Below are 24,781 nucleotides of genomic sequence, written 5' to 3'. Positions count from 1 at the left end.
CAGCTCGGACTGTGTCACCGAGTAGCTGGGCGGGCGGGGGGTGGGGGGCGGGCGGCAGCGGCTCCTCCACCCACCGGAGATTTACAAGAAAGCATTGCTCACTGCCGCTGACACTGACTTGCCGGCGGGGGCAGGGGCTGCTGCCATCGCCAAAGTTTCACGCTGGCTGCTGTAGCTGTAGGCCAGGCCTGATGCCTTGCGACTGACTAGTCTGTCAATGCCTGGCAGCGCAGCGGCAGCAAGGTAGTACACGGGCGGGCTCCGGCGGGGGGGGGGGGGGGGACGACAGAATACTTACATTATAGCTGCACTTGTTGCTGTAGAGTCTGAGTCTGCAGGCAGCTTCTTCTTGATCCTCCTCTCCTCTGCGGACTGCGGTACGTAGCGTGCGTAGTAGCTTCCTGCTGCTGCTGGCCAGCTCACTACCACCCTCCATTGGCCGGTGCCCTAGGCAAATGCCTAACCTTGCCTAGTGGTGGTGCCGGCCCTGGGTAAACCTCGTTTGAGGGAGGGGGGATAGTGGATATCAATACTAGGTGTTTCATCGCGCCCTACATGCGGTCTTCACACCATCGTATGGGGCTCCTCCCCTTAACCTGTAAACACTTTGATTGCATGCCTTTGCGGGTGGGTGTGGTGGTGGCGTGTGTGGGTGAGGGTGCTGTGGGTGGGAGAGGGTGCTTGGGGGTGGTATAGTGACATTATACCAAACACAATAAGGCATTTTGCATATGACGAAACACACCACAATGCCTATTACATATTGTAGCATACACCGTAATGCCTATTTCATATTATGCCACACAATATATTTCTGATTACATATAATGCCATACTCCATAATGCCTATTACCTATATTGGCGCACACTGTAATGCCTATGACATATTATGCCATATAAGTGCCGCTTACCTATGTGGTCTTTGCCAAGAGTTACATGCTGATTGGCAGGTGTTTTTTACTCGATGGCAGGGGTTTCCTGCTTAACGGCAGTAGTTACATGCAGGGGAAGGGGGGTGCTCGCTGCCAAGGGATGACATGCTTTTTGCCAGAGAGGATTACATGATCATTGCAAGGGGAAGTTGCATGCTTGTTGCCATGGGCTATTAAATGACCATTAACATGGGGAGTTACATGCTCGTTACCCGGGGGATTACATGCTCATTGCTGGGGGGAGTTACATGATAGTTGTCTAGGTGGGGGGGGGGTTACATGGTCAGTACCCAGGAGGGTTACATGCTCACTGGCCAGAGGGGTTACATGGTTGATGTACACAGCATGCCAGCTGTCCCAGAATCCGCACATCCGGGTAGCGCTGGGTGCTCCTCCTGTCAAACGTTAGAGGTGGTAGTGTCTGTATACAGTAGACCGCAGGCGCCAGACTGGGCATCCAGCAGATGATAGCTGGTAGAGGGGATCGCCGCTATGGCTTGGTGCCCCCCTTGGTGCGCTTAACCCACATACTGAGTTCTGCTGGCTCTGGGGTTGACAAAATACAGAGGGGGGGGGGTAGAGTGACATAAATGATGGGGGGGGGGGTTGACAGAACACCGAGGGGGGGGGGGGGTGTTATGGAGTGACATGTTGGCAGAATACAGGGGGAAGGAGGTGAGAGAGCACAGAAAGGTGCATGGGAGGAGACAGACTGATATAAGTAAGGGAGGGTGTTGCAAAGTGTGACAGTGCCTTCCGTACCCTCCCCTTGCCCAGTGACCTGAAGCGCGGCACTAAAAAGAGCACTGACCTCCCTCTAGGGATGCTTTGTTTCTGGCTTTTGGACTGGCTGTCTGTGGCCATGGCAGCCTAGAGCCACTATGCTGCCTTGTATATGTGGGGGACAGGAGAGCACAGTCCCTATTGTACGTTGATGACATCAGCTGTTGAAACCTGTGGATTTTATGCTAGCTGCAGATGGTCACCTTGTAGTCATCTGCAGCCTCAATATGACGCTCTGCGGGGCAGAACTTGCTGCAATCTGGGCGGGTGTTGGGATATTGGCGCTGTGTTAGCTGAAGCCTGCCCCTGCTCTGGCTGTACTATATATACCTGCAGGAGAGGAGACCCGGTCAGCGCCATATTACACATAGCAGCAGCAGGCAGTCAGGGGGAGGGGTGGAGGGTGTTCGGCACTTGGACCCGGCCTCGGCACCATGGAGACCTCACAGTCAGTCAGCAGCGCATTCAGTGGTGGTGAGTGGGTGAGATGTGAGGCTGAGGATGGGGCGATACAGGGAATGGCGGGCGAGGAGGGGGCTGTACAGGGAGATCGCTGTCCTCGTTGGTATTTTGCCGGTAAGTGAAGGCGGGGTAATGGCAGTTTCTGAGTTAAATTAGTGTAACTTGAGCCGTCCCCCTGTACAGCACCACTGGGTAGCTATTTAGTTCTTGCTCTACTATATAATAGGCCAGATCTGTATAACGCTGGCCGGAGTCATTCACTCTATGACTCCACCCAGCGTTATACACACAGTCACTGAGTGACAGATATGGTCAGATATATGTATAGTTGATAGGATTACATTTGATTCACCCCTTCCACGTTTGATGATATGAGGAAGAACCAGCACACAGGTTTTAGTGGAAAAAAAATAAGTGTATTCACAAGAAATACATATCAGCAAGTTGCAAATGAACATCTCACGCACACTCCTGGTTACTCACCCGAGAGGGGGAACACCACCATTTGGGATAGCAAAACTTTAATTCCGATGTAACATAGTCGACGTTTCAACCCCGAAAGGCCTTTGACAAGACAAACAGCAGATGTTTGACATCTCAGCGTGCAGGCGCGAGTACTTTCTTACGAAGGGGGTTGAAACATCAACTATGTTAAATTGGATTTTTTTTTTATTTTTTATCCCAAATCTTTGTGAGTGCACTTTCTGGCGAGTAATCAGGGCTTTGGATATTTTTTGGAATAATACAGTATATCTAATGAGTTTTCCCAAATAAATACATTGCTGGATGTGAGTGCCTTGCAAAAGTATTCTCCTTCCTTTGCTTTTTACCTATTTTGTTACATTACATTTTGTAATTTTTTTTTTATCTGAATCTTATGTGATGGATCTGCACAAAATAGTCTAAAGGCCCATACACACTAGGCAATTTTCAGCTGAAAATCACAAACTTTGGGGGTTTTGAGCTGACATACCAAGCTTATGATTCATTTGCACAAGGTTGGCTTTGTCAGGATAGTAAATTTGATTAGCCAATGACATGTATGCAGTGTAATCCACATTTCCTGTTGTAACTTCTGCGCGTTATTAGAAATATCGTTTGAGAGGCACAAATACAGTAAGTTGTGCGAATTGTCATCTTTATGCAGAATTGAAGTGATAGACCAGTGTTTCCAAACTCCAGTACTTAGGGACCCTTAACAGTTCATGTTTAACAGATAATTAACATCACTTGAAGGTCTTTCAAAATGTGTCTGTAATGACTACACATTTGCCCCAGCTAGGAAAAACATATGGATATTGAAAATCAAATGTACAAACATGCCCTTTTAGGGGTTTCCGGCGGTGGGACAGGTGGGTACAGGAGGGTGCAGGCGGCGGTGGACAGGAGGACGGTGCCATGTAAACTGCTGCTGCTAACCCGGCGCCATCCTCCCTGCCTCAATCCGGCATCTTTTCATGTCGGATTGAGATTGCCAGAAACATGACCAAAACCTTTCGGTTTTGGCTGTTTTTCTGTCAAAAGCAGGTGGATTAGGGGCTATTCCGTCAATCCACCTGGTTTCCGGCATGTCGGAACATTTGGACCTGCCCAAAAAAAACAGCTAGCATTGAATAGATTGGAACCCATTTATTCTATTCATGTTGAAAACTGCCGTCTTTTCAGCAAAACGGCAGTTTTGACATCAATTGAATATACCCCAAAGCTAAAAAAAATATATGCAATTACATAAATTAGCACTCTATAAAATCAAGCAAAGCACTGTAATGAATATGGAGGATTCCAGTATAAGATCATGTTATAGAAGACCAAATGTTTATTTTCTGACAAATAATTCAATGTTTTTGTTCATTTTAGTCTGGAGAGATGGTTCTGGTGGATGGAGGCTGTGAAGCATCTTGCTATGTAAGCGACATAACACGGACATGGCCTGTGAATGGCAGGTGACTATAAGCCAAATTAGAAGTCACTTCAGTAATATATATATATATATATATATAGAGTCGAGGAAGACCGCACTCTCACTTGTAAAGTAGTAGAATCCGGGGTGTTCATAAGGGGTTGACATGAATCACCATATGCCCCAAATATAACCAAAGGATCCCTCCCTTGTTGGGGGGGGGAAATGAACACTCTCCTTGTGATAATGATAGATGAGAAAGTCACTGGTGTAGTAAAAAATCAGATAAATAATTTATTCCAATGAGTCAATTTCCATCATTGCCCTGACGTTTCGTTCCACAAACGGACCTTCCTCAAGGAGCTTTTAGATGGATCATCAGCGCATAAACAAGCCTATACCTCAGCCCTGGAGGATTATGTGGCTGTTTCCTAATCCTCCAGGGCTGAGGTATAGGCTTGTTTATGCGCTGATGATCCATCTAAAAGCTCCTTGAGGAAGGTCCGTTTGTGGACCGAAACGTCGGGGCAATGATGGAAATTGACTCATTGGAATAAATTATTTATCTGATTTTTTACTACACCAGTGACTTTCTCATCTATCATTATCACAAGGAGAGTGTTCATTTCCCCCCCCCCAACAAGGGAGGGATCCTTTGGTTATATATATATATATATATATATATATATATACATATATATACATACATACATACACACCCACCCACACACACATACACACACTCCCCGTGGGGGAAACAGCACTCACAGACTTGTTGAATGTAGTCACCAGGGTTAATGTCCCAATCTGTTTATTCAAATAGGCAGCCTGCCTAGCTTTGAATAAACAAATTGGGACATTAACACTGGTGACTACATTCAACAAGTGCTGTTTTCCCCGACAGGGAGTCTCTGTATCCATATAGCAGTGCGAGTTGTGGCTACACTACTATCTATACGGCACCCCAGCAGCTACCTATATACGAGGGTGAGAGTGTAGGTTTTGTGTGTGTGTGTGTGTGTGTGTGTATATATATATATATATATATATATATATATATATATATATACTAGGTGATTCATCGCGCCCTACGGGCGCTCTTCACACCGGCGTAAGGGGCTGCGCCCCCTTAATTTGTGAACGTTTGTATTGTGTGAAATATGGTAAGAATTGTATGAAAAATGCCCTGTATTGCAACTGATGGCCCTCATGTCAGCGGCCCTGCCTCCCAACAGCCAGGCAATGCCTGCGTTTTCTGAGGCAGTCCAAGAAAACACTGGCCAGCCACAAAAGGCTGGCTTTGTGTACAGCGCAACATGCGCGACCGACCGATAAACGGTCAGACTGTGAATTAATAGACCGACCAAACATGTCAGAATCGGCCCCATGGATACTGTAGGTTAGCTACTAGATTTTTCTACATAGCTTTATAAAGCACTATTTAGGTCAGCCCCCCTAGCACACTGTAGTACAGCCCATCAGATAAATTGTATGGTACAAGTATATGCAGTAAGATAAATTGCATGAGATTTGTCATGGGTTGATAAATTGTATGCAATATATCTTATGTGAAATTAGCCCTCAAGTACAAAATCTGACATGAGTCTCCCGGGAAGCTGCCGGGGAGTTTCAAGCCTCAGATAAATTGCCCTAGTGTATGGCCACCTTTATTAGGTGTTTTTTTTTTCAGCTTTGACCTTGCATTCAGTGGCCTCAACACACACTACTTTAAAAGATTTGTTAGTGTCTTTGTATGTCAGCTGTAATACAGTGTTATATTTTATGTGTACAGACAGGTGACAAAAACAAAATCACAGAATTAACATATACTAAGCATATAACATATGTAAATATACACTATAGATATATTTGTTTCACATAGAGAAATATATATTAATTTCCCATACGACACTCCCACACTTCTGGATGTCAGCAAACAAAACCCACCAGGACAGGGTGTCTGTAATCAACATTTCAAGAATGTAATTTTTTCATAAGAATATATAAAAATACTCCCTTTTTTCTTTTTTTCTTTTTTGGCATCTAAAGGTTCTCTGCACCCCAAGAAGAGCTGTATGAAGCTGTACTACAGATACAGAAGTCCTGCCTAAATCTGTGCATGTTAGGCACGAGTCTGGATAACCTTTACAGCCATATGCTGACTGAACTAGGAAAGAAACTGAAAGACCTAGGCATTGTTCAGAAAAGATGTAGTGACAGTCACATTTTCAAAGTAAGTTCCTCATTCTTGTGCCAAAATTATAATTTTTACTCCTTTATCTTTGGAGGACATGAAAATAATAAGTCTTTCATCAGTTTTTGAAAGAGCCTGAGTGAAGCCAGTGTAATTAGCTGCGATGAAACTTTTATTCACCTACATAAGTATAATTGAATGATGTTTGTGTGTGTGTGTATGGTTATTCCATGATAACTCTCAAATGCTTTAACTAATTGTCTTCAAACTTTGCATACTACCTTCCCATCTTAAGGGATCGTCTAAGTTCGAAGATGGTTTAATCGGATGACCACTTAAGGGTGCTGTCATAATGGTCCATGCTATTTCTGTTGTTTTCATGCATTGTGATATGTCGTTGGAAAGCTTATGACTTTCTGAATACAACCTGGGCCATGGAAAGCACTGCCGGGCCCTGGTAAAAAAAAAATGGGGTCAACCGATGGGCATGGCCAACAGGAGGGGTGTGGCCATGCCCCTGTAAACCGAGCCACGGCGGTGCGGGAGTGAGGAGGTCAGCGTGTGAGCTCCCTGGCAGGCAGAAGGAAGCTATCTGGCATTGGCCTGTAATCCGCCCCCAGCAGCCTAAACAAGGCTGACCCGGAAAATAATATGCGGTCACCTAGCTGGAAGATAGCGCTGACACACATGCAAGCAGGGTGTGCTGTTGAAGGATGAGAAGCGAGACGGCAGCTAGCAGAGGGAGACGGTGAGAGCGTCCCCCCACCCGCAGCATGGACAGAGCACAGACAGAGAACGCCACAGCATAACAGAAGGTGGCGGGAGATGGTGAGAGTGTCCCCACGGCTTCCCTGTTTGCTCCGACATAGCAAAGAGTTGGCCTGCAGTGGAGGGCCGGAGGCGGTGAGAGTGTCTTCGGTGCCTCCATATTTGCAACGCAGACAAGCAGAGACGCAAACTGGCAGCCAGAGGCAGGAACGGTGAGAGCGTTTCCATTTCTTCGACTGTGGTGAGAGCGTCTGCATACCTGTACAGGAGAACTCTGACTTCAATATAGTTGAACTAGCTCAAGCACAAGGCCTGATTGAACGCCACTGCCAAGAAAGAAAAGCTACAGAGGTGGATATTGATAGCCCCAGAAACGACAGCTATATTCCGGTGCAGTTTCACTGTTTATTTCATATATACCAGTTTTTATGTAGCAAAACTTGGCTGCATGGTATAAACTGGTTATACACTGCAAGGTCATTACTGGCTATATTGAAGGCTCCCTTTGGGCTGGACTGCTGTTGGCTATCTCTCTGCGCCGGATTATATTGCTGGCTACATTGCAGGCTTTCTCTATGCTAGACTATATCGCTGGCTCAATTGCAGGCTCTCTCTGTGGGTAGACTATACTGCTGGCTATATTGCAAGTTTTGTGCTGGATTACATCGCTGGCTACCCCTTCGTGCTGGACCATATTGCTGGCTATATTGTAGGCTCTCTCTGTGCTGGACTATATTGCAGGAACATATTGTTGGAAGTCAGGCCCAGCCCTGGCCTCTGTAGGAAACCATAAGCCTGCTTAGGCCCGCTTGGCTTCTTATGGTTCAATTGCCTTAGTCAAGTTAAAGACTTGTTCCCATAGATGTGAGTAAAGCAGGCTGTTGGAAAAGTTGGTACAGTCCGGTATTTAACCAAAACCGAACATATCTCTAAACCTGGGCTAGGTGCCGCTAATCACCCTCCCAGGACACAGTTGTGGAATTATATATATATATATATATATATATATATATATATATTTCTTTTTGTTAACTTGAAACTTGTCTAGCAGCAACTTGGGATGCCTTCAAGGCTCATATACACTAAAAATCTCCGATATAAAAAAAGCAAGTAGTGAATGGGTTTTGATGAAGGAGAACAAGTGTCTAGCCTCCGAGCTTAAATATTTATTAAATAACACTAGTGAATTCCAGCAGGAATGGAATGTGGTACAAAATGACTGGCTGGAAACAGTAAGAGCGGAAAACCTAAAAATGTTGGCTTATAAATCACAGAAAAATTACCAAAATTTAGATAGAGCGGGTAAATATCTAGCGTACTTAGCGCAAGTTGAACATCCTTCTAATAATATCAGCACTATCAGGAAGGCAGCGGGTAATTTAATAAGTTCTACCCCACATATTGGAGAAGAATTTAAAACGTATTTTATTCACACATATTTAAGTAGGTTAGAATGTGACTCTTCACAAATACAGGAATAAATCAGAAAAAAACGATCTGCCAACCCTGAGCGAAGTAGATAGTCAGGAACTGGAGGCCCCCTTAAATATAGAAGAGGTGAAAAAGGCAATAAAAGTGCTACGAGGGGGTAAGGTTCCAGGGTTGGATGGAACACCATCAGAGGTATATAAAAATTATATTGAGTTTTTAGCCCCTATATTATATGAAACCCTGAAATTGTTTCGAGGAGGCTCGATGCTGGAGGCTAAAATTGTGGTATTGCTGAAACAAGGTAAAGCTGCTGTCACAACGGGTTGTTGTGGATCCCCTGTGGGTGCTTGCTCCGATACAGATGCGTGTGGCGGAGAGAGTGTGGCTGGTCTGATATATTGCCTTCGCATAGGAAAAAGTCCTCTCGGAGTTTGGCGAAACTCCCGACCAGAGGCGCGGAGTCTAACTGGGTGGCGGTTTTCACCAGGGATTCCCGCAAGGGAATTTGGACTCCGCTGCGTCCACCCAGCAGGTCGCGGCCCTCTGATGGAAGCCTCCTGGAGGAGCTAAATCACTGGTAGGGACTGGAGCACTGCGAAGTCTTGAATGCCCACTCGGAGATAGAGGAACTGAAGTATAACGAAACTCAGGAAGCACACTTGGGAAATAACGGAACTCAGGAAGCACACTTGGCAAATAACGGAACTCAGGAAGCACACTCGGCAAATAACGGAACTCAGGAAGCACACTTGGCAAATAACGGAACTCAGGAAGCACACTTGGCAAATAACGGAACTCAGGAAGCACACCGGCAAATAACAGGCTTGCTGGGCAGACTGGACAAATGCTGAGAAGTGTTCCCACGGACGGCCAGCAGAAGACTGACCTAAGTCAGCAGAAGCATCAGCACTAGGGGATAGGCATACCTGCCTTTTATCACACCCAGGGGATGACCTCACAGACCCAACCTCTAACAGAGGTTATATCAGGTCCTGCCCCCTAGAGTTGGGATGCCCCAAGCAAGATGGCGGCGCCCATCCCGGGAGCCAGCCGTGGGAGCCGCCGGACCCCTGGGGAGACAGCCGCCGGATCCTGCCAGAGCACGGGGAGCAGAGGTGAGCGGCGGCACGACAGAGACATTTGTCTGCCGTGGCATGCAAGTGAGACGGCGCAATGCTCTGCAGCCGCGCCGAGACCTGACAGCCTGGGAGAGGAGAGCGGGGATCAGTGAGGACGCCCGGCGGCACAGCAAAGACGTCAGCGCTCGTCCAGGTAAGTAAGAGACGCTGCGCAAAGCTCTGCACCGAGGCGTGACAGTACCCCCTCCTTTAAGAGTGGACTCCGGACACTTATCAGGGTTGTTGTTCCAAAACTTATCAATGAGTCGAGGTGCATGCACATCAGAGGCGTCGACCCACATTCTCTCTTCGGGACCGTACCCCTTCCAGTCTACCAAAAATTGCAGTCTCTTTCGTCGTCGTCTAACGTCAAGAATTTGTTTCACCTCAAATTCCACATTACGTTTTGCTTGGATATTGGAATTTCTTGGTGGCGTTTTTTGGAAGCGACTGAGGATTAAGGGTTTCAAAAGAGAGACATGAAATGAGTTAGAGATCCGCAATGAAGGAGGCAACCTCAAATGAACAGCTACTGGATTAATGACCTCCGTAATAGAATATGGGCCGATATATCGCGGTGCCAGCTTCCTGGAAGGGACCCTGAGACGAATATGCCGCGTCGATAACCACACTCTATCACCAACCTTATAGGCTGGAGCAGCACTTCTCTTTCGATCTGCACAGGTTTTGTATCTATTGGAAGCTTGTCGGAGTGCCCTGTGTACATTCTTCCATATACTTGAAAAAAATTGAATTGATGACTGGACCGCAGGTAACTCGTTACTAGGCAGTTTGGAGAAATCGGGAACCCGAGGGTGTACTCCATAAACAACGAAGAAGGGAGTGGCTTGGCTGGAAGAGTGATAAGTGTTATTGTGGGCGAACTCCGCCCATGGTAAAAGTTCATACCAGTTGTCCTGAGACGAAGAGAGGTAAAGCCGGATGAAACTTTCTAAGTCCTGGTTAACCCTCTCAGTTTGTCCGTTGGTTTGAGGGTGAAAGGCGGTTGAGAACTTTAGATCAATCTGAAAGGCTGAACACAAAGCCCTCCAAAACCGAGCCACAAACTGGACACCCCGATCGGATACAATTTCTGCCGGTAATCCATGTAGACGAAAGATTTGAGATATAAAAAGTTGGGCAAGGGTAGGAGCACTTGGTAGTCCCTTCAGAGGTATAAAATGAGCCATTTTGGAAAAACGATCAATGACTACCCATATGGTATCGTATCCGTTAGAGGAGGGTAAATCCGTGATAAAATCCATGGATACATGGGTCCAAGGCTGTGAGGGTATTGGAAGCGGTAGAAGTTTACCCGCTGGAGACTGGCGCGACATTTTGTGTCGAGCGCATCCGGGACAGGAGGACACGAAACTCTGGACATCAGACCTCATTGTGGACCACCAATAATTTCTCTGGAGAAGTTCCAGGGTTTTTTTCTCACCCGGATGTCCGAAAAATTTGGAATCGTGGGCCCAATGTAATAATTTCTTACGAAGTTTAGGCTCCACGTAGGTTTTGCCTCTGGGAATACTGATTATTTTAGTGGCTGCGAAAGCGGAGGAATCAACAATTGGATAGGATTGATTCGTTTCATCTTCAGGCGAGCAGGAGCGAGACAGGGCATCCGCTTTAAGGTTCTGGGATCCTGGCCGGAATGAGAGTTTGAAATGAAAGCGGGTAAAGAACATCGCCCATCTTGCCAGTCGTGGATTCAAGCATTGAGCATTTCTGAGGTAAATTAGATTTTTGTGATCCGTATAAATCTGAATCGGAAACTGAGCCCCCTCCAGAAGATAACGCCATTCCTCTAATGCTAACTTGATAGCAAGAAGCTCCTGTTCCCCAATTGCATAGTTCTTTTCAGCAGGTAGGAACTTCCGAGAAAAGAAACCACAGGGATGGGTGGAGCCATCTTCATATTTCTGGGAAAGAATGGCACCCACAGCCTCAGAGGATGCGTCCACCTCTAGAATAAAGGGCTTTGAGAGATCCGGCTGGCGAAGGACAGGTGCCGAAACAAATGCTTGTTTTAAATGCTGGAAGGCGGATAATGCCTCTGGGGACCATATTGCCGGATTGGCTGATTTTCTTGTTAGAGCCGTGATTGGGGCCACAATGGTGAAAAACCCTCGGATGAACTTCCGGTAATAATTTGCGAACCCCAAAAATCGCTGGACAGCCCGAAGTGTAAGGGGTTGTGACCAATTCAAGATGGCTTGAACCTTCTCTGGATCCATTTGAAGGCCATTTCCCGAGATAATATACCCAAGGAAGGGTACCGAGGTTTTCTCGAAGATACATTTTTCTAATTTGCAGTACAAATGGTTAACGCGGAGCCTTAGGAGAACTTCTTTAACTTGAGTTCGATGGGTTGCCAAGTCTCTGGAGAAAATCAGAATGTCGTCTAAATACACAACGACTGACTGATACAAGAGGTCTCTGAAAATCTCGTTCACAAAGTTCTGAAAAACTGCCGGGGCATTGCACAAGCCGAATGGCATGACCAGATATTCGTAATGGCCATCTCTGGTGTTGAAAGCCGTCTTCCATTCGTCCCCCTCTCTTATACGGATGAGGTTGTAGGCCCCTCTTAAATCCAATTTGGAAAAAACCGTTGCCCCCTTTATGCGATCAAAAAGTTCCGGAATCAAAGGCAACGGATACTTGTTCTTGATCGTGATTTCATTTAGTCCCCGATAATCGATGCAGGGTCGCAGGGTTCCATCCTTTTTCTTTACAAAAAAAAACCCTGCGCCGGCTGGAGAGCTGGAAGGTCGAATGAATCCCTTTTGTAGATTTTCAGAGATGTAATCGCTCATTGCTTGTGTCTCTGGTAGTGACAACGGGTAGATCCGTCCGCGGGGAGGCATTCCACCAGGGACTAGATCAATGGGACAATCCCATTCTCGATGTGGAGGAAGAGCATTGGCTGCTTGCTTGTTGAACACGTCGGAAAATGACATATACGGAGAAGGAATTCCCTTCTCAGAGTCCGAATCCGAATTCCTAACGGGAACTACTTTATACAAACAGTCTCGAGAGCACAAGGGACCCCATGCTGTAATTTGCATGGTAGGCCAATCAATTTGAGGGTTGTGTTTCTGGAGCCAGGGAAACCCCAACACCATTGGAGATGTTGTCCGGGGAATTATAAGGAATTCAATCTCCTCGTGATGCAGAGCCCCAATACCCAGGGATAGAGATGTTGTGCAAGAAGAGATTAACCCACTCTGAATATAGCTCCCATCAACCGCAGTCAGACGCACTGGATGTTCAAGATTTTTAATGGGTAAAGAATACAACTTAACAAAATCAGCTGAAATGAAGTTTCCTGCGGCACCGGAGTCTAGGAGGGCCTGTGTCTTCAGCGTCTGACCTGCGAAACAAAGTTGAGCTGGAATGATGGAGTCAGACAATATGGAGGAGGAAGAAAGCTGACCCAATCTTACCTCTCTATCCTTGCCTTGCATTGGTCGGAGAGAACGATGAGGACACTGAGCGACTTGATGACCGGGCTCACCACAGTACATGCACAACTTCTCCTGGAAGCGACGCTGTCGTTCTTGAGGAGTGAGCCGAGCCCGGTTAATCTGCATGGGTTCCTCAGACGTAGACGGTGAAGATACTTGAAGCACAGAAGGAAGAGGACCTCGGAAGCGTTCCCCTCTGGATTTCTCGGCCTGGCGCTCCCTGAACCGCATGTCAATCTTGTTGCAAAGGGAAATTAGATCTTCCAATTTAGAAGGTAGGTCGCGGGACACCAGATCGTCCTTTAATTTATCAGAAAGCCCGCTCCAGAAAGCTGACCACAATGCCTCCTCATTCCAGGCAACCTCTGAGGCTAGGGTCTGAAACTGGACCATGTATTGTGCTACTGGACGATTCCCTTGTCTCAGGCGCATGATCTCTTGAGCTGCTGACGAAGACCGGCCTGGTTCGTCAAAGATCCTCCGGAACTGGGCTATGAAGTCATCATACCTTGAGAGAAGAGGGTCGTTTCTCTCCCAGAGAGGAGACACCCAGTCCAAGGCTGAACCCGACAAGAGAGACACAATATAGGCAACCCGGGATTTGTCAGTCGGGAAGCTGGAGGCCAGCAGGGAGAAATGCACCTCGCATTGATTGAGGAAGCCCCGACACAACTTTGGGGTTCCATCAAATTTACTGGGCGATGATAAATGTAAATGCCCTGGGGGGGCTGTTGGAAGGGTCACCACCCGTACTGGTTCTGGCACTGCTGGAGCTGGCACTTCGCGTGAAGCTGATGCCTGTAGAGCCTCCTGACGACGGGCGATATCCTGGAGTCCCTGGGCGAGGTGCCCCTGGGAGGTTTCCAGACCTTCGAGACGGGCCACGATTCTTTGTAGCAGTTCCGTATTGAAGTCGACACCTGCTGTGGGATCCATGTGGCTGATGCTTACTGTCACAACGGGTTGTTGTGGATCCCCTGTGGGTGCTTGCTCCGATACAGATGCGTGTGGCGGAGAGAGTGTGGCTGGTCTGATATATTGCCTTCGCATAGGAAAAAGTCCTCTCGGAGTTTGGCGAAACTCCCGACCAGAGGCGCGGAGTCTAACTGGGTGGCGGTTTTCACCAGGGATTCCCGCAAGGGAATTTGGACTCCGCTGCGTCCACCCAGCAGGTCGCGGCCCTCTGATGGAAGCCTCCTGGAGGAGCTAAATCACTGGTAGGGACTGGAGCACTGTGAAGTCTTGAATGCCCACTCGGAGATAGAGGAACTGAAGTATAACGAAACTCAGGAAGCACACTTGGGAAATAACGGAACTCAGGAAGCACACTTGGCAAATAACGGAACTCAGGAAGCACACTCGGCAAATAACGGAACTCAGGAAGCACACTTGGCAAATAACGGAACTCAGGAAGCACACTTGGCAAATAACGGAACTCAGGAAGCACACCGGCAAATAACAGGCTTGCTGGGCAGACTGGACAAATGCTGAGAAGTGTTCCCACGGACGGCCAGCAGAAGACTGACCTAAGTCAGCAGAAGCATCAGCACTAGGGGATAGGCATACCTGCCTTTTATCACACCCAGGGGATGACCTCACAGACCCAACCTCTAACAGAGGTTATATCAGGTCCTGCCCCCTAGAGTTGGGATGCCCCAAGCAAGATGGCGGCGCCCATCCCGGGAGCCAGCCGTGGGAGCCGCCGGACCCCTGGGGAGACAGCCGCCGGATCCTGCCAGAGCACGGGGAGCAGAGGTGAGCGGCGGCACGACAGAGACATTTGTCTGCCGTGGCATGCAAGTGAGACGGCGCAATGCTCTGCAGCCGCGCCGAGACCTGACAGCCTGGGAGAGGAGAGCGGGGATCAGTGAGGACGCCCGGCGGCACAGCAAAGACGTCAGCGCTCGTCCAGGTAAGTAAGAGACGCTGCGCAAAGCTCTGCACCGAGGCGTGACAGCTGCAGAGGACTTGGATTCCTATAGACCTATATCCCTTCTCTCTTCCGAAGCTAAGATACTGTCTAAAATTTGGGCAAACAGATTGAATAAACATATCTTGAAAATAATTCATCCAGACCAATCAGGCTTCATGCCCGGGAAAGCTACGTCTATAAATCTACGTAGATTGTTCTGCAGATGCTCGGGCCTAGAGATAAAGAACCAGTGGTAATATTGCTGGACTTTGATGCCTTTGGCCTTTGATGCCGTAGAATGGCCTTTTCTATGGGCGGAACTTAAATCCTTTGGCATAGGCTGAATTTTACAAAATAGGTACAATTATTATATTCTAAACCGCTGGCTCAGGTATCTGTGAACGGCTGGACTTCTTCTGCTTTTAAACTCACAAGGGGGACACGTCAGGGATGCCCCTTGTCCCCTGTCCTGTTTGCCCTGGTGATTGAACCCCTTGCATGTATTTTAAGACAGAATCCAAATATTGTTGGACTTGGGACGGAACAGCAGAGAGCTGTGGTGTCATTATATGCAGATGATTTGCTAATATATCTTTCAGATTATACTACATCTTTACCTTTGGTATTAAAGCTAATTGAAGAATATGGGGACTATTCAGGCTTTAGAATTAATAAGTCCAAATCTTCTATCTTCTATGCCGCTGAGATAGTGAACTATTCCTCTTAAGTTGAAGTGGGCTGAAACTTTTAAATATTTGAGGATCTGGGTCTCTAGGGACCCAAAGGAGTATATTCAACTAAATATCCAACCATTTCTTAAATGGTTGGAAGGTAAATTTAAATCCTGGTATAAACTGCCGTTTACTACATCAGGTAGGGTAAACTTGGTGAAAATGATTGTCCTCCCAAAATTTTTATATATAGTACACCAATCCCCGATCTTCCTTCCTAAACCTCGCTTTAGGAAAATTATTAGTATGTTATCCTCCTATGTGTGGAATAATGCCCGGCCAAAGATACAACTAAATAATTAAATGCGAGAAAGAGGGGAAGGTGGCCTGGGCCTGCCTGACTTCAGGAAGTATTATATCGCCACCCAGCTAACCCAATTAAGACCATGGTTGGTAGAGGAATATGGCAGTGACACTGCCAGGGCCTTAGTTGCCTACACCACAATAGATAGCAACCCTCGGGGTAGGATATTGCAATGTCATACTCGATCGTCAGACCCGCCTCTGGCCACACAAGCCATACGTCCAATAGACAATTCAATTACATTTAGTGAATTAAAAGAATTACAGGTTAAAGAGGTCTGGTCACCCTATTCAGTGACCACCCTTAAAACAGTTGTATGGCTGTGAGGGGCTGAAGTCCTTTCAACAACTAGTGGAGGAGTTTGGTATTTACAGATAAGACAGGCTCTGGAGGTACAATTCCCCAATTCCCTCCCAGAATTTGCGGAATCCCGAATTAAAAAAATAATAAAAAAAGGGGGACAAGAGAAAGCTGGTCTCTAGACTATATAAAAACTTAGGGAAGGTGAAATATCAGGACTCCCTGGAAGAGCTGAAAGTGAAGTGGGAGGAAGAGATGGGGGACATACGGGAAGAAGAATGGCGGGAGGCCATGCTCTCAATCCCCAGGGCAACTAATGGTATTCGAATTCAACAAATTCAATTATTTATCTTTCACAGATCATATATGTCATTGACAAGGTTGGTTAAATTCTCTGGGAGGACATCGGCAATATGCCCTAAATGTAGAACAGATCCTGGCACTTTCCTACATCTGTTTATGGGAATGCCGGCTGGTAACAAACTACTGGCAAAAAGTTATAGAGATAATCGTAAATACTGGTCTCCCTAGAGAAATTTTTACATTAAAAGGGTGCATTTTGAACATAGTGGAAGACAATGGTATCTCAAGGAATAATAAAGTATATATCAATAATATGTGCTCCTTAGCAAAAGTAATAGTGGCCAGACTATGGCTGTCCAGCAAAGCCCCTGACCCCAACTGTTGCCAATCCCTGGTTAATTATACAGTAAGGCAGGAAAAACATTTATATATAAGTAGAAATAATGTGGAAAAATTTGAGCAGGTTTGGCACCCTTGATTGATATCCTCTTACAATCAAGACACGAACGAGCACTGAAGTTTGAAATAATTTACACAATATATAAAAGTATGGAATTAAATACTGAGAGCAACGATATGGCACGATATAACACAGAAATGATTATTGATTACATCTTTTTTTCTGGTAATACTGGTAAGGAGCAATAAGAACAGAGATAGGCCGTGTCAAAAGGGAGATGAAAGATGCTACTGGTGCTAGTGAATCGTCTAAAACCGTGCAAATACCGGAAACCTTATATATTCAAAGTATAGTAAATGGCAGAAATATATGCCTACTACAGTGTATGTGTATTGTATGTATCGTTTTGTATGTAATGCAGGCATTCCCAACCACGGTCCTCAAGGCACACCAACAGTGCAGGTTTTAGTGATATCCAGGCTTCAGCACAGATGGTTTAATCAGAATCCTTCAGATACTAATTAAGTCATCTGTGTTCAAGCCTGGATATCTACAAAACCTGCACTGTTGGTGTGCCTTGAGGACCGTGGTTGGGAATGCCTGATGTAATGTGTCTGTATCGATTTGGCTATGCCCTTCTGTATCTATAGACACAGAATGTAAATTATGTTTTAGTGCTTTGTTTTTTGTAAAAAATGTAATAAAGATATTCATACAAAAAGAAGCAGGTATCAAAAGTTTAGCTTGTTCGTAAGTCAGCTTAATTACCAGTCGTATCCAGCAAGCCAAAGTTTGTTTGCTGGCTGGCCAACCATGTTTGTGAAATCCATAAAGGACAAACCATGCTTCAGATTTTCTTATTGGAGCAGTGCATTCTACATTAAGTTTTAAGGCTCAGACCACATCTAGGGAAAATTCCATTGGAGACAAATCTCTAGAATTGAAAAGCAGGAACCACAATTTACTGGTTCATATGGAACTTGGAGACCACTTTGGGTAGGTGTGTAGGTCCCGTCCTAAGGACAGACCTGTTTTTAAGGGTTTAATGGGTGTTCCCCTAAAGCCTCCAGGACCACCGTTCAATCCCACGGGGTAGTTGGAGGAACATAAGGAGGCTGAATACATATTACACCTTGAAGAAAAGTACATATATCAGGTAAAGAAGCAAATTTTACTTGAAACCGTATTGAAAGGGCCGAGATATGAAACCATTAAGAGAGGCTAATCTTAGACCAAGATCCAAGCCTCTTTGGAGAAAAGCAAATATTCTAGCTGACTTGAAAAGTATATCCATACTAGTATATCTAGTATATCCATACTGAAGTAAGTTTTCGGGCCTTAATCATAATTTGAACTATGCTGTCCAAAAATCCTTTTTGCTTCAGGTTAGATGATTTAAGCGCCAATGCCTTGAAAGACAGATGCTGCAGATCTGGCTGCAGGCAAGGACCTTGGCTAAGAAGGTCCGGCCTGAGAGGTAGATAAAGTGGCTGGTCCACTCACAGACGATGAAGGCCAGGAAACCAATGAAGTCTGGGGCAGGCAGGGGCCACTAATATGAGGTTTCCACTTTCCAGTTTGAGTTTCCGTGTGCATTTTAATTGGCTGCCGGTATTCTGAGTTGAACTTTGTGCTCTGAGACCTCCGGGCTGCAGCTCAGCGGAAGAGGAGATGGGAAAGCAGGAGCTGGGTTACAGTAAGTCAAGTGATGAGGGAGGGGCCCAGACTAAAAATGAGTCCTGGCCCTCAAAATTCCTGATGGCAGCCCTGGGTGCAGGGTCCCAGATGCAAAGACAGAAGGCTATTCTTATGAAGTAGGAGAGAAGCCTGGACGAGGGAAAGTGGTCACTGTAATTTTTTTTTCTTTTTTTTTTTTAACCCAGTCTGAGTTGGATGCCTATGCGCAGCATCTGTGGCAGCTGTCCATTCAGAGCTTGTCATACTCCCTAGTGAAGCTGATCAGTGAGCTTCTCTCCTCAGCCTTTAGTAGCTCAGTAGCTCTCCTCAGACATTAGTAGCTATGCTTCTACAAGTGTTCAAAACTTTATGATTCTGATAGCACATTCCCTGAAATAGTTTAGGACATTCCCAGTGTCTATCCTTGGACAAAACCAAGAAAATGTTCAACTCTCAGGCAGTCAAATGATATTTAGAGAGGGATTAGCTTCAGCTTTTAGTGTTAAATTTAAAAGTGCCTAATTTTGTGTGCCAGCATTACATTCCTAGTGCTCCAGCACTATGGTCTCAGATAAAAGGATTTAGAATGGTTAAAAAAAATCACATGTTTTTCCTAATATTAGCTCTAGACTCTTTTCGTTTTAGGCTGCACGAAGGTACTGCCCACATCATGTCGGTCATTATCTGGGCATGGATGTGCATGATACTCCCGACGTGTACCGCTCTCTACCACTCCAACCAGGCATGGTGATAACTATAGAGCCAGGTAATGCCTTAAAATATTGTGTTTTTTTTCAATGTTTTAACTTTTAATTAATCTTTAAATATATTTCTATGGCTGACAGCTGGCCACTTGTTTTCCCTCCAGACCAATATATTTAGCTTTAGTATTAAAATACACATAGATACTAGTGTTCATTCTAGCACCCGCTATCTTTGAAAACCCATGCAGTTCCTCTTCCCTGCCTGGGGTGTCGCTGTCTGCTGTGGTGTTTCTAGCACAGGTATGGTTTGCATATCAGTGCTGATATACAGACCACACCATGCTAGAAGCACTACAGCAGACAGTGACACCCCAGGCAGGGAAGAGGAACTGCATGGAGTTTCAAATATAGCGGGTGCTAGAATGAACACTAGATACAGTACGCTAACAATTTCCTAAATGTACTGTATGGGACCAGGTGGAATAAGCACAATTTACCCACTATTCCAGAGGTTCTCAAACATGGTCCTCAAGGCACCCTAACTGTCCAGGTTTTAAGTATTTCCATGATAGATGGATATACTTAAAATTTGGACCTTGAGGGCCACGTTTGGGAACTACTCATTGGCGGACATATAATTGGTACAGAGTCAGCAACATTGCTGTCCCAGGGAGCTTTTGGGTGTACACCCATAGTTAGGACCCTAGTCGTATCTAGCAACTATCTCGCAAATACCCATGGCGCAAAATTTGCATATTTTGCGGTGAATGTTATTTGGCCTCAAACATCCACATTCTGGAATTTAAAAATAGGCACATGGGGCCTGATTCAGAGCTGTTCACTCATCTGCAAATTTAATATGACTGCAAGTACTTAGCCACTGCCCAGACAGAAAACTTGCCCTGCCCAAATCAAAAATATCACTATGCGTTATCCTGTCGCACATACATATGCAATTCATGAACCATAGAATGATTTCTCCACTGTGTGCAAATGTAAGTCTGACCCTTCCATAAGTCTGACAGATAGAGGCTGATCGAGGCAGAACCAATCACCTATCAATCACTTAATGAGCCTTTACTGCTTCTGTATAAAGGAGAGACACTAATGCTGGCAATTATCAGCTACACTGCCAAAAAGATATAGTAACAAGCTGCTTTCATTTACAAACTACAGGAGGGAACGATAAACTACTCTTTATACCTAAACGGCTATAACGGCAAACTGTTACCAAATTTATGCCGCAGGAAGGGTTCCCAATATATTTACATCCATGCAGTTATATTAATTTATTATTATAGTTCACTTACTTTCTCTGTCGTCCATCCTGGTGACACAGCTAACCATGGGATGTAGGAGGGTCCGCAGGAGCAAGGCACTTATGCTAACTTGTTTGAGAGGCAGCCTCCTCCCTTCTGCATCCCAGCATTCCTCAATTAATTTTGGGTGCCCACTGGAGTGGGTACTATGCTGATTGGCTGCGGACCGCAGCCATTTTTGTAGAGTAGCTAGGTGTTTGTTATTTTATTAATATTCAGTAGTTAGTGCAGGTTTACAGTGTGCAACTTCCAGAGGAAGTTTATTCACAGTGAGAGCGCAACAGAGGCTGACAGAAGCGCGTCCTGTCAGCTTTCTGTGTGCAGAGGGACGCTGTCTGCCCTCTCTGCACAGCGCATTAACCTCCAGGAAAGGAGGTTTTCTGGGCCCTGGGATGAGTCCTGAACCGGCTCCCTGTCTAGGGGGGGATCTTGGGGGCCGCCATTTTCCGGGCTTATAGGCAGAAATCCAGAGATGGAGTTGATGCCTACTAAAGGAGTCCAGCTCAGCTGGATGCTTCCAAGTGGTCCCTGTCTGAGGGGAGACACTGGAGGTGAGGTGAAGCACTTGGTAGGAGCAGCTGAATGGGGAAAGGCACCAAAAGGCTTCCTTCCCCACTGGGGGACTCTGTTCTGGCGCCTTTTCTCTCCACACTGAAGAAGGATTTACACTGCAGAACGGAGTGAAAGTTTCTCCTGGGCAGCGCTTTCCCTGGTGACAGCTGAGGGGCCATTGCAGCAGCACAGACAGATAAGTATACTGTTACATTATTCTGTGCAGACACCTTACATTGTGCACTGTGTGTAATCATGACTGAAAGGTGTAGTGCTGCTGCTCTTGGGAAGGGAGCCTCTGCCATGTTAATTTACCGCAGGTTTTGCGGTGTTAAATTAACAATTGAACAGATTGATCAGGGGGATTTTTGCCCTTCATGTGAGTCTGTGCCCAGTGAGGCTCAAGCCAAGAGGTCTGAGCAGCCTGAACCTGTGTGGGCGGCTGCCTTGGGGAGATCTATGAATGCCTTAGTACAGGAATTGAATAGGCAGAGAGATGAGCTTGTAAAATCTCCTAGGCCTTTTTCCTCCCCTCAACCTCTGTGGGCTCTATTACTCCATCTCAGGGGGACCCTGCTTTACTGCAGGTGATGCAGGACACAGCTCAGAGTGTCCATAAAATAAATACTTTTATGGAGCAGCTTACCAAGTGACTTCCCCCAGGCACCCTTTATCTACACCTCCCCTGCTGACTTTAGAGTCTGAAGATGAAGGAGAATATACAGAGGATACTTTTTGGGACCAGAGGGAAGAATATGAATCTTCTGTCCCTGGTATTGAGAATTTGATTCTAGCTGTTAAACAGGTTTTGAATCTCTCAGATGAGGATAAAGTGCCAGCTTAGAGTATATTGAAGAAGCTGCGCAAGGACACAATTACTTTCCCCTCAGATGAGGGCATGATAGCATTGCTTGGAGAGGCGTGGAAGATGCCTGATAATAGGCTTTTTATGCCCAAAAGATTTGCAAACATGTATCCCATGCCGGAGGAGCATGTGCAATTGTGGGAAAAGAGCCCTCTAGTGGATGCACCCGTTGCCAGGTGGTCTAAATCTACTGCTTTGTCTGTTCTAGTGGGTGCTGCTTTCAAAGAGTGTTTGAAGGGGTAGGCTTTACCTCACACTCTGTTATTGCATCTGCGTGGGTATCTAAGGCCATGATGAAGTGGGCTGATGCCTTGAGTAATCAGCTTCAAGCTGATACAGAAGCCTTTGCTTTGGCGGAGTACGTTCTGAGGAAGGCGCTAAGATAGCGTCAAATGTATCTGCCACATCTGTGACAGCTAGGAGAGCTCTTTGGCTTAAAGCTTGGGAAGCTGACAGTGAATCCAAAAAGTCCCAATAGGCATTAGCTTTCAAAGGAGAGGGGGGGAGAGTACTTTCCTTCCTAGCAGCTCTTAACATCCAGTGTCTAGGTTTGGCGCATTTGGGCCGTCCTTTCGCTCCTCCTTTCGAGGGGGTGCGGCCAATAGAGGACAAGCAGGCAGACAAAAGTTTCCTTCTGGCAAAGGAAGGGCGCCCAGATCCTGCTTTGGGGCCTTTACCAAGAAGCACCCTTCCAAAAGTGAGGATAAGTCCTCAGCATGATGGGGCGGAGACTCCCCGTTCTGGAATCAGAGTGGGGGGGTCGCCTCCTGCAGTTTCGAGATATGTGGAATCACTCCACCCCGGACCCTTGGGTTCTTTCCATCATTTCTCAGGATTACAGGATCAATCTCCAAAGAGATTTCTTCCTACACCCCTACTGCGGGAGGCTCGCTTGTGAAAACCCTCTTGGGGGCAATAACGTTGCTTCTCGAGAATGGAGTGGTGATCCCAGTGCCTCAGGAGGAAAGAAAGAAGGGATTCTATTTCATTATTTTCTTAGTCCCCAAACCAGATGGTTCCTTCAGACCCATTCTAAATCTGAAGTCTTTAAACCTACATCTGTGGGTGGACCCACTTCAGGATGGAATCTCTGAGGTCAGTGCTTTTAAGCATAAAACCTGGTGAATTTTTAGCGTAAGTGGACATCCAGGACACTCATCTACATGTGCCTATATGCAGAAAACAGGCTTTACCTTTTGGGCTAGCCACAGCCCCGAGAGTTTTCACAAAAGTGATGGCTGTCATGGCAGCAGCTCTCAGGTTAAAAGGTATTGTAATTATTCCATACTTGGATGACCTTGTTTAAGGCTGAATCGGCAGAGAAGTTGCCGGAACATCTGACAATGCAGTTTCTCTGAGATCATGGGTGGATGTTGAATCTCCCGAAATCTCATCTAACGCCCACTCAGAAACTTCAGATTTTGGGTGTGATCTTGGATCGTGTGTTCCTCCCAGAGTCCAAGGCAATAGACATTTGCCGTTTGGTGCTGCCGATTCTCCAGTCGCCGAATCCAGCAGTTTGGCAGAGCTTGAAGCAAGATGGGCAAGATGGTAGCAACTTTCGAGAACCTCCAGTATGCAAGGTTTCACTCAAGGCCCTTTCAGTCGAACATTCTGGCCTGTTGGTCAGGGAACCCGACATCCATGAAACAGGAAACGCTGTTACTGTCTCAGGAGACAAGGAATGAAAGGTTGATTTGGTGGACGGATCTGGAGTCTCTGCAAATGGGCCGTTCCCTTCGCTCGTGGGATTGGCTGGTCGTCCCGACCGACGCTAGTCTCAGGGGCGGTGGTCCTGCACCTCAGATTGCAAGGTCGGTGGTCGAAAGAGGAATCAAAACTGCCAAACAACTTTCTAAAACTCCGGGTAGTTTGGAAGACGCTGCTACAAGCGAATGATCTCATAAAGGGGTCACCCATCCGCAAACAATCAGACAATGCCACGGCTGTGGCTTACATAAACCATAAGGGCGGTACTCGCAGCAGGATGGCTGTGCAGGAAGTCTCTCGGATATTTCAGTGGGCAGAAGTGAACATTCCAACTCTGTCAGCTGTATTAATTCCGGGGATCTGGAATGTGGAAGTGGAGTTCTTCAGCAGGGCAGATCTGCTGGAAGGAGAGTGGGCGTTGCATCAAGAAGTCTTTCAGGAAATAGTAGCTCTTTGGGGGCTCCCAGAGGTAGACTTGATGGCGTCCAGACACAACTGTCAGGTCCCCAGGTTCTGTTCTCGAATCAGGGATCATGACCGTTCCATGGTGTTTTACCCTCGCCTATGTGTTCCCTCCATTTCCTATGATTGCTCGGGTCCTCAAGAGAGAGAGAGGACACAGGCGGTGCAAATCATATTTATTGCTCCGGATTGGCCCAGGAGGTCTTGGTATTCAGACATACTGAGGTTGTCGATGGACTCCTGGCGTCTTCCTCTTCGGCCAGACCTACTCAAACAAGGACCGTTTCTACACCTGGACCTAGCTTGTCTCAATTTGACGGCCTGGCATTTGAAACCTCCTTATTAAGGAAGAAAGGTTTCTCAGATGCTGTTATCCAAACCATGCTTAGGGCTCGCAAGCCTGTGTCAGCAGCTAATTACCATCAGGTTTGTAAAATTTATATCAGGTGGTGTGAACGTCAGAAGGTAGGTTCAAGGTCAA

General features: G+C 46.4%; 1 protein-coding gene across 1 annotated transcript in view; it reads left to right on the top strand.

Annotated features, from left to right (window-relative positions):
* Positions 1-24,781, top strand: part of XPNPEP3 (X-prolyl aminopeptidase 3) — a 150,696-nt gene that overhangs the window by 107,631 nt on the left and 18,284 nt on the right. The window contains exons 7-9 of the mRNA XM_083156639.1: positions 4,035-4,120; positions 6,127-6,310; positions 19,334-19,454. Of these exons, the coding sequence (XP_083012765.1) occupies positions 4,035-4,120; positions 6,127-6,310; positions 19,334-19,454 (391 nt within the window). The remainder of the gene's footprint in view (positions 1-4,034; positions 4,121-6,126; positions 6,311-19,333; positions 19,455-24,781) is intronic.

This window comes from Crinia signifera, chromosome 8, assembly GCF_055691185.1.
Source record: "Crinia signifera chromosome 8, ASM5569118v1, whole genome shotgun sequence".
Classification (NCBI taxonomy): domain Eukaryota; kingdom Metazoa; phylum Chordata; class Amphibia; order Anura; family Myobatrachidae; genus Crinia; species Crinia signifera.
Note: the sequence above shows the minus strand (reverse complement) of the source record. Positions and strands in the feature narration are given on the sequence as shown.